Source organism: Salmo salar, chromosome ssa05 (genome assembly GCF_905237065.1).
Source record: "Salmo salar chromosome ssa05, Ssal_v3.1, whole genome shotgun sequence".
Taxonomy (NCBI): Eukaryota; Metazoa; Chordata; class Actinopteri; order Salmoniformes; family Salmonidae; genus Salmo; species Salmo salar.
The window spans coordinates 83,758,836-83,773,493 of NC_059446.1; the positions used below are offsets into that span (position 1 = coordinate 83,758,836).

The following is a 14,658-nucleotide window of genomic DNA, read 5'->3' on the forward strand; positions in this document are numbered from 1 at the left end:
GAAGTGCAATCATTGACTCACTCCAACTCTAGACATGTAGGATCTTAATTTGATCATTCTTTTGTTGCTGAGCATTGTCCTCCACAGCAGGAAATGCAAACGTGTAGTGTATTTGAGTTTTAAAAAGGCTTCTAAATTTAGCAATTTCCTATTTGAAATGTCAGACTTGATTTGCCCTAACAACAAATTTATCAATCCCTACAAAACTGTCCATTCATTATAATCCACATAATAATTCACATTTCCTGTTCTGCAGGATTATTTTCCTGCTGTAGAAAACTAGCTCAAATGAAGATCCTACATCTGTTTATCAGAAAACCCTGTGCCTTTTACAGGTTGGTCCAGTTTATTTACTGTACCGCAGAGTGAAAGCAGAAGTAGTGCTGATCTCTCTCTCTTACACCATCTGATTTGTGATTTACAGTATGTTTTCAGGAGGAATGAAACATCTTTAGATCTGTAGATTTCTACCCACAGTACTATCCAGCTAGTTCAACCTACTGAAGCAGGAAGAGACCCCCACAGTACTATCCAGCTAGTTCAACCTACTGAAGCAGGAAGAGACCCCCACAGTACTATCCAGCTAGTTCAACCTACTGAAGCAGGAAGAGACCCCCACAGTACTATCCAGCTAGTTCAACCTACTGAAGCAGGAAGAGACCCCCACAGTACCATCCAGCTAGTTCAACCTACTGAAGCAGGAAGAGACCCCCACAGTACTATCCAGCTAGTTCAACCTACTGAAGCAGGAAGAGACCCCCACAGTACTATCCAGCTAGTTCAACCTACTGAAGCAGGAAGAGACCCCCACAGTACTATCCAGCTAGTTCAACCTACTGAAGCAGGAAGAGACCCCCACAGTACTATCCAGCTAGTTCAACCTACTGAAGCAGGAAGAGACCCCCACACCAACCCTCACTGGGCAACATTACCCACAGTACTATCCAGCTAGTTCAACCTACTGAAGCAGGAAGAGACCCCCACAGTACTATCCAGCTAGTTCAACCTACTGAAGCAGGAAGAGACCCCCACACCAACCCTCACTGGGCAACATTACCCACAGTACTATCCAGCTAGTTCAACCTACTGAAGCAGGAAGAGACCCCCACACCAACCCTCACTGGGCAACATTACCCACAGTACTATCCAGCTAGTTCAACCTACTGAAGCAGGAAGAGACCCCCACAGTACTATCCAGCTAGTTCAACCTACTGAAGCAGGAAGAGACCCCCACAGTACCATCCAGCTAGTTCAACCTACTGAAGCAGGAAGAGACCCCCACAGTACTATCCAGCTAGTTCAACCTACTGAAGCAGGAAGAGACCCCCACACCAACCCTCACTGGGCAACATTACCCACAGTACTATCCAGCTAGTTCAACCTACTGAAGCAGGAAGAGACCCCCACACCAACCCTCACTGGGCAACATTACCCACAGTACTATCGAGCTAGTTCAACCTACTGAAGCAGGAAGAGACCCCCACAGTACTATCCAGCTAGTTCAACCTACTGAAGCAGGAAGAGACCCCCACAGTACTATCCAGCTAGTTCAACCTACTGAAGCAGGAAGAGACCCCCACAGTACTATCCAGCTAGTTCAACCTACTGAAGCAGGAAGAGACCCCCACAGTACTATCCAGCTAGTTCAACCTACTGAAGCAGGAAGAGACCCCCACAGTACCATCCAGCTAGTTCAACCTACTGAAGCAGGAAGAGACCCCCACACCAACCCTCACTGGGCAACATTACCCACAGTACTATCCAGCTAGTTCAACCTACTGAAGCAGGAAGAGACCCCCACAGTACTATCCAGCTAGTTCAACCTACTGAAGCAGGAAGAGACCCCCACAGTACCATCCAGCTAGTTCAACCTACTGAAGCAGGAAGAGACCCCCACAGTACCATCCAGCTAGTTCAACCTACTGAAGCAGGAAGAGACCCCCACACCAACCCTCACTGGGCAACATTACCCACAGTACTATCCAGCTAGTTCAACCTACTGAAGCAGGAAGAGACCCCCCACACCAACCCTCACTGGGCAACATTACCCACAGTACTATCCAGCTAGTTCAACCTACTGAAGCAGGAAGAGACCCCCCACAGTACTATCCAGCTAGTTCAACCTACTGAAGCAGGAAGAGACCCCCACAGTACTATCCAGCTAGTTCAACCTACTGAAGCAGGAAGAGACCCCCACAGTACTATCCAGCTAGTTCAACCTACTGAAGCAGGAAGAGACCCCCACAGTACTATCCAGCTAGTTCAACCTACTGAAGCAGGAAGAGACCCCCACACCAACCCTCACTGGGCAACATTACCCACAGTACTATCCAGCTAGTTCAACCTACTGAAGCAGGAAGAGACCCCCACAGTACTATCCAGCTAGTTCAACCTACTGAAGCAGGAAGAGACCCCCACACCAACCCTCACTGGGCAACATTACCCACAGTACTATCCAGCTAGTTCAACCTACTGAAGCAGGAAGAGACCCCCACACCAACCCTCACTGGGCAACATTACCCACAGTACTATCCAGCTAGTTCAACCTACTGAAGCAGGAAGAGACCCCCACAGTACTATCCAGCTAGTTCAACCTACTGAAGCAGGAAGAGACCCCCACAGTACCATCCAGCTAGTTCAACCTACTGAAGCAGGAAGAGACCCCCACAGTACTATCCAGCTAGTTCAACCTACTGACGCAGGAAGAGACCCCCACACCAACCCTCACTGGGCAACATTACCCACAGTACTATCCAGCTAGTTCAACCTACTGAAGCAGGAAGAGACCCCCACACCAACCCTCACTGGGCAACATTACCCACAGTACTATCCAGCTAGTTCAACCTACTGAAGCAGGAAGAGACCCCCACAGTACTATCCAGCTAGTTCAACCTACTGAAGCAGGAAGAGACCCCCACAGTACCATCCAGCTAGTTCAACCTACTGAAGCAGGAAGAGACCCCCACAGTACCATCCAGCTAGTTCAACCTACTGAAGCAGGAAGAGACCCCCACACCAACCCTCACTGGGCAACATTACCCACAGTACTATCCAGCTAGTTCAACCTACTGAAGCAGGAAGAGACCCCCACAGTACTATCCAGCTAGTTCAACCTACTGAAGCAGGAAGAGACCCCCACAGTACTATCCAGCTAGTTCAACCTACTGAAGCAGGAAGAGACCCCCACAGTACTATCCAGCTAGTTCAACCTACTGAAGCAGGAAGAGACCCCCACACCAACCCTCACTGGGCAACATTACCCACAGTACTATCCAGCTAGTTCAACCTACTGAAGCAGGAAGAGACCCCACAGTACTATCCAGCTAGTTCAACCTACTGAAGCAGGAAGAGACCCCCACAGTACCATCCAGCTAGTTCAACCTACTGAAGCAGGAAGAGACCCCCACACCAACCCTCACTGGGCAACATTACCCACAGTACTATCCAGCTAGTTCAACCTACTGAAGCAGGAAGAGACCCCCACACCAACCCTCACTGGGCAACATTACCCACAGTACTATCCAGCTAGTTCAACCTACTGAAGCAGGAAGAGACCCCCACAGTACTATCCAGCTAGTTCAACCTACTGAAGCAGGAAGAGACCCCCACAGTACCATCCAGCTAGTTCAACCTACTGAAGCAGGAAGAGACCCCCACAGTACTATCCAGCTAGTTCAACCTACTGAAGCAGGAAGAGACCCCCACAGTACTATCCAGCTAGTTCAACCTACTGAAGCAGGAAGAGACCCCCACAGTACTATCCAGCTAGTTCAACCTACTGAAGCAGGAAGAGACCCCCACACCAACCCTCACTGGGCAACATTACCCACAGTACTATCCAGCTAGTTCAACCTACTGAAGCAGGAAGAGACCCCCACAGTACTATCCAGCTAGTTCAACCTACTGAAGCAGGAAGAGACCCCCACAGTACTATCCAGCTAGTTCAACCTACTGAAGCAGGAAGAGACCCCCACAGTACTATCCAGCTAGTTCAACCTACTGAAGCAGGAAGAGACCCCCACACCAACCCTCACTGGGCAACATTACCCACAGTACTATCCAGCTAGTTCAACCTACTGAAGCAGGAAGAGACCCCCACAGTACTATCCAGCTAGTTCAACCTACTGAAGCAGGAAGAGACCCCCACAGTACCATCCAGCTAGTTCAACCTATTGAAGCAGGAAGAGACCCCCACACCAACCCTCACTGGGCAACATTACCCACAGTACTATCCAGCTAGTTCAACCTACTGAAGCAGGAAGAGACCCCACACCAACCCTCACTGGGCAACATTACCCACAGTACTATCCAGCTAGTTCAACCTACTGAAGCAGGAAGAGACCCCCACAGTACTATCCAGCTAGTTCAACCTACTGAAGCAGGAAGAGACCCCCACAGTACCATCCAGCTAGTTCAACCTACTGAAGCAGGAAGAGACCCCCACAGTACTATCCAGCTAGTTCAACCTACTGAAGCAGGAAGAGACCCCCACAGTACTATCCAGCTAGTTCAACCTACTGAAGCAGGAAGAGACCCCCACAGTACTATCCAGCTAGTTCAACCTACTGAAGCAGGAAGAGACCCCCACAGTACTATCCAGCTAGTTCAACCTACTGAAGCAGGAAGAGACCCCCACAGTACTATCCAGCTAGTTCAACCTACTGAAGCAGGAAGAGACCCCCACAGTACTATCCAGCTAGTTCAACCTACTGAAGCAGGAAGAGACCCCCACACCAACCCTCACTGGGCAACATTACCCACAGTACTATCCAGCTAGTTCAACCTACTGAAGCAGGAAGAAACCCCCACAGTACTATCCAGCTAGTTCAACCTACTGAAGCAGGAAGAGACCCCCACACCAACCCTCACTGGGCAACATTACCCACAGTACTATTACATGAAACACTGAAAACGATATCTAAAACCTCAGACACACATATACTTCCCATGGAATTGATTGATAAAAGACTCCAGTCGTACCTGGAACACAAGGTTGTTAATCACTTCTCTCATTCTTCAAGTTCAGATCCCGATCAGATCACATCCACAGCGGACTGGGGAATGAATGAACGTTACACTCTGAGAGAACAGCTGATCCTTGTCCTCTTTATTATGGACAAACAGGTCTGAAGGTATCCAAACAGTCACAGGAGAGAGGATTGAGGGACACCTTGTGCTGCTTCCATAAACCTCTGATATAAAACATCTTATTGTGTACCATATAAGGTAACGGAGACGTTCTGTCTGTATTTGTTGTTGTTCTGTTGGACCGTCTGACCTGGAAGTACCTAATAAAACACTATACAACCCTAGGATCAGGATGGTAACTACAATGACCATGATAGAACCACTGCTCTGTTCTCTAGTAAAACAGTGTGTAGTAACCAACACTGTCTTTACCTCCTGACCTGGATGACAATTGCAATGTCACTGTGTGTTTATATGTGACACTGCAATGCTCGTTCTGCTGAGCTTCCTCGTTTGAATCCCATTTCAGAGTACTTGAGCACACCTGGAAGTCACAGGTGTGTTGGTGTGTATCAACATAGTACAAATACAACTGTCATGTCTCTATGGCTGTATCTCTTTCTCTGGTCATCAAATCTACTGAACAAGGTGTTACTGTAGCTTATAAGGTACCATCTTGTTAAGGTACAATCAACAATATTTGCTGCTGTACAATGGTCATTCAATGAATGATATATTATCATTAATTCTTGAAGAATATAATTTATAAATGCAGTCTTTGTACAACTGTCCCAAAGCGTGATTGTTTTACTCTGTTGTCATTGAGTCTTTGTTAATGTGAATAATGTGAGAAACAGAACATTAAAGGTTCACAGGGTGACAGCTAGCTTTATTCACAGACACTTCACAGATCAAAGGTCAACAGGTACACTAACTTAGTCAGTCAGAGGCAGCTCAGAACTAAAGGTTCAACAGAATGGCAGTCTCAAATGGCAGACCATTCCCTATATAGTGCACTACAAAGGAAGTAGGGTACCGTTTGGGATACAGTAATTGTCCCATAACATTCCAGTCATGGGAGAGGTGCACAATGAATACAGTGTCAGTCATTTTTGTGTAGGGACTAGAGTTTGTCCTGAACATATATAACTCTGGGACCCTTAACAAAACAATGATTTATCAGTAACAAATATAGGTTGGTGGATAAATATTTGGTTAAGAGTAGCTGAGAACAATCAGTGACTGGATAGAATTAACATAATCACATCAGATATACTTTTTTCATATGACGTCACATTTTGATCAGAGTAACTCATCAAATCCCCATGGTCACTTATAAAACCCTTGGTTATGTTCTAGATTAAACAGCATACCGTCTACTATCATGTTCTACATTAACCAGCATACCGTCTACTATCATGTTCTACATTAAACAGCATACCGTCTACTATCATGTTCTACATTAAACAGCATACTGTCTACTATCATGTTCTACATTAAACAGCATACCGTCTACTATCATGTTCTACATTAAACAGAATACCGTCTACTATCATGTTCTACATTAAACAGCATACCGTCTACTATCATGTTCTACATTAAACAGCATACCGTCTACTATCATGTTCTACATTAAACAGCATACCGTCTACTATCATGTTCTACATTAAACAGCATACCGTCTACTATCATGTTCTACATTAAACAGCATACCGTCTACTATCATGTTCTACATTAAACAGCATACCGTCTACTATCATGTTCTACATTAAACAGCATACCGTCTACTATCATGTTCTACATTAAACAGCATACCGTCTACTATCATGTTCTACATTAAACAGCATACCGTCTACTATCATGTTCTACATTAAACAGCATACCGTCTACTATCATGTTCTACATTAAACAGCATACCGTCTACTATCATTCAACACTTTTCTACATTTGTCAGTAAACTAAACGTAACACATTTATCAACTATGATTCACACACACAAAAAAAGTACAATTTCAAGGATTGTGGCAAAAAGTAAATGGGGCAGATATCATATTAGGTGGCCAGTAGTTATCTACTGAGTAACGCGCAGTGAACCCAATACTATACAATATTACTATAGTTAATAAAACAACAGACATCTCACAGTGAACCCAATACTATACAATATTACTATAGTTAATAAAACAGACATCTCACAGTGAACCCATTACTATACAATATTACTATAGTTAATAAAACAACAGACATCTCACAGTGAACCCAATACTATACAATATTACTATAGTTAATAAAACAACAGACATCTCACAGTGAACCCAATACTATACAATATTACTATAGTTAATAAAACAACAGACATCTCACAGTGGGAGAGCCGGAGGGAGAGCCGGAGGGAGAGCCGGAGGGAGAGCCGGAGGGAGAGCCGGAGGGAGAGCCTCGTGGCCAAGGTGCCCCAGAGCCAGAAGATACAACAAACTAAATCTAGTACTAAACTCCAATACAATCACATGGGCTTCTACGACCACAGTATCAGTAGTCAAAGTCAAACAGAACACAGTGTCCACAGTGATTCAGTCTGCTGCAGTACATGAAGACACTGGGAAAGGAATGCTAAGGGTTAGTTCCAACTCTTCAAACGTAGTGTACACACATCCAGTCACTTTAAGTGCTGGATCCCAAACAACAAAGGCATGTAATCCAGAGATACTCGCACACTTCGTCAGGCTTCGACAAAGAGCTTGGGGTTGAAATGTTCTACAATAGACTGGGGGAGCATTCATCAGTGTGAACCGGCTGTCTGCCATCATTTCATTAGTTTCAACTCTATCAGAGCCACAGAGAGAGATAGACGTCTCTATGAATGGTTCTGAACTCCACCACACGCTGCACTACATCCCTAAAGGCATTGTGACCTCACCCAGCACCACAGGAAGCAGGAAGAGGCCCAGCCAACCCCGTAGAGGGCTTTTACACCTGCCACCATGACTCAGTCTACCTGCAGCAGGACATGGTTTCACACACTGTGACTTTAATGTCAGCTGAAGGAGGACCTTGGTCCGCTGGAGGACAAATTAACCTATGAGATGCCTACAGATGCTTGTCAGTTCACATCCATACTTGTGTACTCACATGCACACACACACTCTACGACACACACACACACCCTTCACTGGTCCTCGTCCCCAGAGTGCCAGGTGAGTTTGTCCTCGTAAAAGGCTACAACCACCTCAGGATACCTGGCGCTGGCCTCCCTGGCTGACAGCAGGGCCACCTCGTCACGGTTCTTCCTGTACAGACACACAGGGATACAAGCCATGATTACAATCATTATACCGTCCCTATGACATATTATTACATAGATAATATCTTTACACATGTAAAGAGAGAGGGAGACTACAACAGGGGGGTAAAGTCCACGTCTTTCTGTTTGTCAGAGCACATCATTATAACTACTTTGGTGCTGTTGCACAATCAAAAGTCTTTACCAGAAATGACTAGTATGTTTGAGGAATGTAGCTAGTCTGTTGCTGCCTGGCATGCAGTCAGGAAGACAAGAGGAACCAGTTGTGTGACAGAGAGTTTTTATTCTAAAAACAACAGACAACATCTGCCAACCTTGGAATGTTGGTGTTAGTTGGTGTTTGTTGCAGTCTGTTGTGGCAGTATGGAAGCGATTAACTGTACCATTTGATGAGGAACATGAGTTCTCCATGTCTGTCTGTGGAGCCGATGATGCGTTCAGCTTCCAGGGGGCACGTGAGGGCAGTGGGAGAATCTGACTCCCGGTCAGCTGGTTCCTGGAGGTCATTATGTCTCTGCTCACTGTACACCTGCTGGGAGGACAACACAACACAGCTGACCAGTCAGAGAGATCTCCTGTTGTGATGAGTTAGAGGAGCATTAGAACACAACAGACCAGTCAGAGAGATCTCCTGTTGTGATGAGTTAGAGGAGCATTAGAACACAACAGACCAGTCAGAGAGATCTCCTGTTGTGATGAGTTAGAGGAGCATTAGAACACAACAGACCGGTCAGAGAGATCTCCTGTTGTGATGAGTTAGAGGAGCATTAGAACACAACAGACCGGTCAGAGAGATCTCCTGTTGTGATGAGTTAGAGGAGCATTAGAACACAGCAGACCGGTCAGAGAGATCTCCTGTTGTGATGAGTTAGAGGAGCATTAGAACACAGCAGACCGGTCAGAGAGATCTCCTGTTGTGATGAGTTAGAGGAGCATTAGAACACAGCAGACCGGTCAGAGAGATCTCCTGTTGTGATGAGTTAGAGGAGCATTAGAACACAACAGACCGGTCAGAGAGATCTCCTGTTGTGATGAGTTAGAGGAGCATTAGAACACAACAGACCGGTCAGAGAGATCTCCTGTTGTGATGAGTTAGAGGAGCATTAGAACACAACAGACCGGTCAGAGAGATCTCCTGTTGTGATGAGTTAGAGGAGGCATTAGAACACAACAGACCGGTCAGAGAGATCTCCTGTTGTGATGAGTTAGAGGAGCATTAGAACACAACAGACCGGTCAGAGAGATCTCCTGTTGTGATGAGTTAGAGGAGCATTAGAACACAACAGACCGGTCAGAGAGATCTCCTGTTGTGATGAGTTAGAGGAGCATTAGAACACAACAGACCGGTCAGAGAGATCTCCTGTTGTGATGAGTTAGAGGAGCATTAGAACACAACAGACCGGTCAGAGAGATCTCCTGTTGTGATGAGTTAGAGGAGCATTAGAACACAACAGACCGGTCAGAGAGATCTCCTGTTGTGATGAGTTAGAGGAGCATTAGAACACAACAGACCAGTCAGAGAGATCTCCTGTTGTGATGAGTTAGAGGAGCATTAGAACACAACAGACCAGTCAGAGAGATCTCCTGTTGTGATGAGTTAGAGGAGCATTAGAACACAACAGACCAGTCAGAGAGATCTCCTGTTGTGATGAGTTAGAGGAGCATTAGAACACAACAGACCAGTCAGAGAGATCTCCTGTTGTGATGAGTTAGAGGAGCATTAGAACACAACAGACCAGTCAGAGAGATCTCCTGTTGTGATGAGTTAGAGGAGCATTAGAACACAACAGACCAGTCAGAGAGATCTCCTGTTGTGATGAGTTAGAGGAGCATTAGAACACAACAGACCAGTCAGAGATATCTCCTGTTGTGATGAGTTAGAGGAGCATTAGAACACAACAGACCAGTCAGAGAGATCTCCTGTTGTGATGAGTTAGAGGAGCATTAGAACACAACAGACCAGTCAGAGAGATCTCCTGTTGTGATGAGTTAGAGGAGCATTAGAACACAACAGACCAGTCAGAGAGATCTCCTGTTGTGATGAGTTAGAGGAGCATTAGAACACAACAGACCAGTCAGAGAGATCTCCTGTTGTGATGAGTTAGAGGAGCATTAGAACACAACAGACCAGTCAGAGAGATCTCCTGTTGTGATGAGTTAGAGGAGCATTAGAACACAACAGACCAGTCAGAGAGATCTCCTGTTGTGATGAGTTAGAGGAGCATTAGAACACAACAGACCAGTCAGAGAGATCTCCTGTTGTGATGAGTTAGAGGAGCATTAGAACACAACAGACCAGTCAGAGAGATCTCCTGTTGTGATGAGTTAGAGGAGCATTAGAACACAACAGACCAGTCAGAGAGATCTCCTGTTGTGATGAGTTAGAGGAGCATTAGAACACAACAGACCAGTCAGAGAGATCTCCTGTTGTGATGAGTTAGAGGAGCATTAGAACACAACAGACCAGTCAGAGAGATCTCCTGTTGTGATGAGTTAGAGGAGCATTAGAACACAACAGACCAGTCAGAGAGATCTCCTGTTGTGATGAGTTAGAGGAGCATTAGAACACAACAGACCAGTCAGAGAGATCTCCTGTTGTGATGAGTTAGAGGAGCATTATAATCAAGGCAACGACTCAACGACTCTCCCCGTCTCCATATTTAATAGAGATAAGCGACACTGTACATGCTGAACAAAGATGTTTTGCTCAGGTGTTATAGACATTTTGTTTGTAATTTAGTCAAAGGGTTGTTGAATCACTCTATAGTACTATGTGGAAGCTCAGTGCCAGGCATGGAAAGTGGAAACATTGACTCCAAGGGAACAATGAAACATGTGTATATCTGGAGCAGAATGTCTGGATATCATTCTGGAATTAGAATGCCTCCTTCCTGGTTCTATTCCTATATCAGTCTGCTGAGGTAACTGTTCCACATTACTGTGGAGCTTTTATCATAATATAACAAATTCTTATTCTATTCCATGATCATATAGTAATAGACCTACATACACACACTGATCTACAGAGCAGTCTTCTACTGACATTAATAAACACACTGATCTACAGACCAGTCTTCTATTGACATTAATAAACACACTGATCTACAGACCAGTCTTCTATTGACATTAATAAACACACTGATCTACAGACCAGTCTTCTATTGACATTAATAAACACACTGATCTACAGACCAGTCTTCTATTGCCATTAATAAACACACTGATCTACAGACCAGTCTTCTATTGACATTAATAAACACACTGATCTACAGACCAGTCTTCTACTGACATTAATAAACACACTGATCTACAGACCAGTCTTCTACTGACATTAATAAACACACTGATCTACAGACCAGTCTTCTATTGACATTAATAAACACACTGATCTACAGACCAGTCTTCTATTGACATTAATAAACACACTGATCTACAGACCAGTCTTCTACTGACATTAATAAACACACTGATCTACAGACCAGTCTTCTATTGACATTAATAAACACACTGATCTACAGACCAGTCTTCTATTGACATTAATAAACACACTGATCTACAGACCAGTCTTCTATTGACATTAATAAACACACTGATCTACAGACCAGTCTTCTATTGACATTAATAAACACACTGATCTACAGACCAGTCTTCTACTGACATTAATAAACACACTGATCTACAGACCAGTCTTCTACTGACATGAATAAACACACTGATCTACAGACCAGTCTTCTATTGACATTAATAAACACACTGATCTACAGACCAGTCTTCTATTGCCATTAATAAACACACTGATCTACAGACCAGTCTTCTATTGACATTAATAAACACACTGATCTACAGACCAGTCTTCTATTGACATTAATAAACACACTGATCTACAGACCAGTCTTCTATTGACATTAATAAACACACTGATCTACAGACCAGTCTTCTATTGACATTAATAAACACACTGATCTACAGACCAGTCTTCTACTGACATTAATAAACACACTGATCTACAGACCAGTCTTCTATTGACATTAATAAACACACTGATCTACAGACCAGTCTTCTATTGATATTAATAAACAAGGATCTGATGTAGCCGACCTGTCTGTCATCCCAGATCTCAGTCACTCCGTCATCCCAGATCTCAGTCACTCCGTCATCCCAGATCTCAGTCACTCCGTCATCCCAGATCTCAGTCACTCCGTCATCCCAGATCTCAGTCACTCCGTCATCCCAGATCTGTCACTCCGTCATCCCAGATCTCAGTCACTCCGTCATCCCAGATCTCAGTCACTCCGTCATCTCAGATCTGTCACTCTGTCATCCCAGATCTCAGTCACTCCGTCATCCCAGATCTCAGCCACTCCGTCATCCTAGATCTCAGTCACTCTGTCATCCCAGATCTCAGCCACTCCGTCATCCCAGATCTCAGCCACTCCGTCATCCCAGATCTCAGCCACTCCGTCATCCCAGATCTCAGCCACTCCGTCATCCCTGATCTCAGTCACTCCGTCATCCCTGATCTCAGTCACTCCGTCATTCCAGATCTCAGTCACACCGTCATCCCAGATCTCATTCACTCCGTCATCCCAGATCTCAGTCACTCCGTCATCCCAGATCTCAGTCACTCCGTCATCCCAGATCTCAGTCACTCCGTCATCCCAGATCTCAGTCCCTCCGTCATCCCAGATCTCAGCCACTCACAATCTCAGTCTCCTGTTCTGCCAGTTCCTCTTTGGGGACTAGCTCTGGTTCCACCGACTGTAGGTTCTCTTCCTCAACCTGATTCTCTCCAGACAAACAGAGGTTTCTCAGGAACTCTTCTATCAGTTCAGGACAGACCAAGTTGTCCTCCGGTTCCCAGGTGTTGTCAGCACTAGAGGCAGAAACAGTGTGAGTGTGTCTATGTACAGCAAGATTTTAATATTAGCCACTGAAGACATGAATGGAATTCATAGACACAACTATTTTTAACTAGTTTAGGATACTACTGTATATGTCCCAAATGGCCCCCTATTCCTTATATAGTGCACTAGTGTGTAATTATGTTCAAGAGTAGTGCGTTAGGGAATATGGTGCCATTTGGGAGGCACCATGGTCTATTCAACTGTGTTGAAATGCTCTCCTTACTCAGTGAATCCTTTCCACTTCAGATAGTACTCTACTCTTCCATTGGAGACCCTTCGATGGATGATCTTCTCAACCACAAACTCCTGGACGACTGGTGGTGTTGTTGTTGATAGTGTTGTTGTTGTTAATGGTGTTGGTGTTATTATTGTTGCGGTTATTGTTTCTGCCTTTCTCTGTTTCACATTCTGCTTTTTTCTCATTCTAACCTGCAGGGGGAAAATATATACTTCAAGTTAAGTGTAACTCAGAAAAATATAATTCAGAAAAATGTAGTAGCCTATTTCATTGTGTATTGTGAAGAGGCTATGACTGTATTCACTCCTCATCAGAAATATTATGTAAAATCTTTCACGCAACGTTATTACAATGTAACGCGAGCACAATATCGAGGTCCAGACAGAATATCGTCGTCATTATTATCATCACCATGTGGTTACATTGTAACGTCTAGCAGCCCGGGGTCAAGGGGAAATAAACGGATAGGCTAGCGCATCGCCGTTGTACGCGCGTTCTGTACACAACTATTACTATTTACAAAACAAATGTTTACTGCGGACTCGCCGGTGAAATGACTAGAGGCTGTAACACTGCGGACTGCAGTCACTGACAAACATACACAAACTAGACTTAACAGTACATTCATGTATCGTATGATTAACGCTAACGTAGACTAGGCTACATATCGAAGGCTATTACTAATAAACACGTACGCTTTCAGTCCAACTTTGGCGGTGACAGAAATACGCTACGATGTAGCATACGCTGGAGCACGCTGATACAAAAACAACGGAATGTGTCCAGTGGTTCGTTAGATGCTTAGCCAAATGCAACAATGTTCCAGTGTCTTTACAAAAACTTTTCATGAATGAGTTAAATAAAGATGGCCGGGTTGGGAGCTCGGAGGAAGTGGTTGCCAAGGGAAGAGGTCAAGTCAGAAAAACCGGGAGGAGACGACGGGACATCCGCCAATCACAGACCGATCCGCTTGTCCGCTCTGTCTACAGTGGGAATTCGCTTGGGTTTACTACTGTGTCATTTAATAGTAGGATTTGGCGATACGCTCGGCTATAATGATGATTGTTGATAGCCGACGGGCATGAGGGAGAGAAGTTGCCTACGCTGTTAAAATAAAGTGTTTTGTAACACTAAAACTAGTGGGAACTGAGCTGCCACCATCGTTAAGGAGACGAAACCTTAACTTTGCTGGAGTTTTGAAACGCATGGGTGTAAGGGGTTATGAGACAGATTTAAGGTGTAGCCTA

General features: G+C 44.8%; 2 protein-coding genes across 5 annotated transcripts in view; both read right to left on the reverse strand.

The window, feature by feature from the left end:
- The window catches only part of LOC106599196 (sorting nexin-10), a 10,761-nt gene extending 5,546 nt beyond the window's left edge, over positions 1-5,215 (reverse strand). Inside the window, exon 1 of one of the 2 annotated variants that reach the window (XM_045719197.1) lies at positions 4,981-5,215. Coding sequence is in view for 1 of the 2 variants with exons in the window: in XM_045719196.1 (XP_045575152.1) it covers positions 4,981-5,013 (33 nt within the window). In the remaining variant the exon portion in view is untranslated. The remainder of the gene's footprint in view (positions 1-4,980) is intronic. The other variant, XM_045719196.1, reaches the window with a different exon arrangement.
- Positions 5,216-5,829: 614 nt separating this feature from the next.
- LOC106573104 (chromobox protein homolog 3-like) lies at positions 5,830-14,340 on the reverse strand. Of its 3 annotated transcripts, XM_014147820.2 has the most exons (6): positions 14,107-14,340; positions 13,397-13,602; positions 12,971-13,142; positions 8,653-8,801; positions 8,132-8,255; positions 5,830-7,564 (listed from the first exon to the last, which is right to left on the reverse strand). In XM_014147820.2, the coding sequence occupies exons 1-5, from the start codon at positions 14,257-14,259 to the stop codon at positions 8,135-8,137; spliced, it is 801 nt and encodes a 266-aa protein (XP_014003295.2). In that variant the 5' UTR covers positions 14,260-14,340; the 3' UTR covers positions 5,830-7,564; positions 8,132-8,134. The 3 variants fall into 3 exon arrangements, with proteins under 3 accessions (XP_014003295.2, XP_014003301.2, XP_014003287.2); XM_014147826.2 differs by having other exon boundaries at positions 5,830-8,255; positions 8,653-8,798; XM_014147812.2 differs by having other exon boundaries at positions 5,830-8,255.
- Positions 14,341-14,658: the final 318 nt, after the last annotated feature.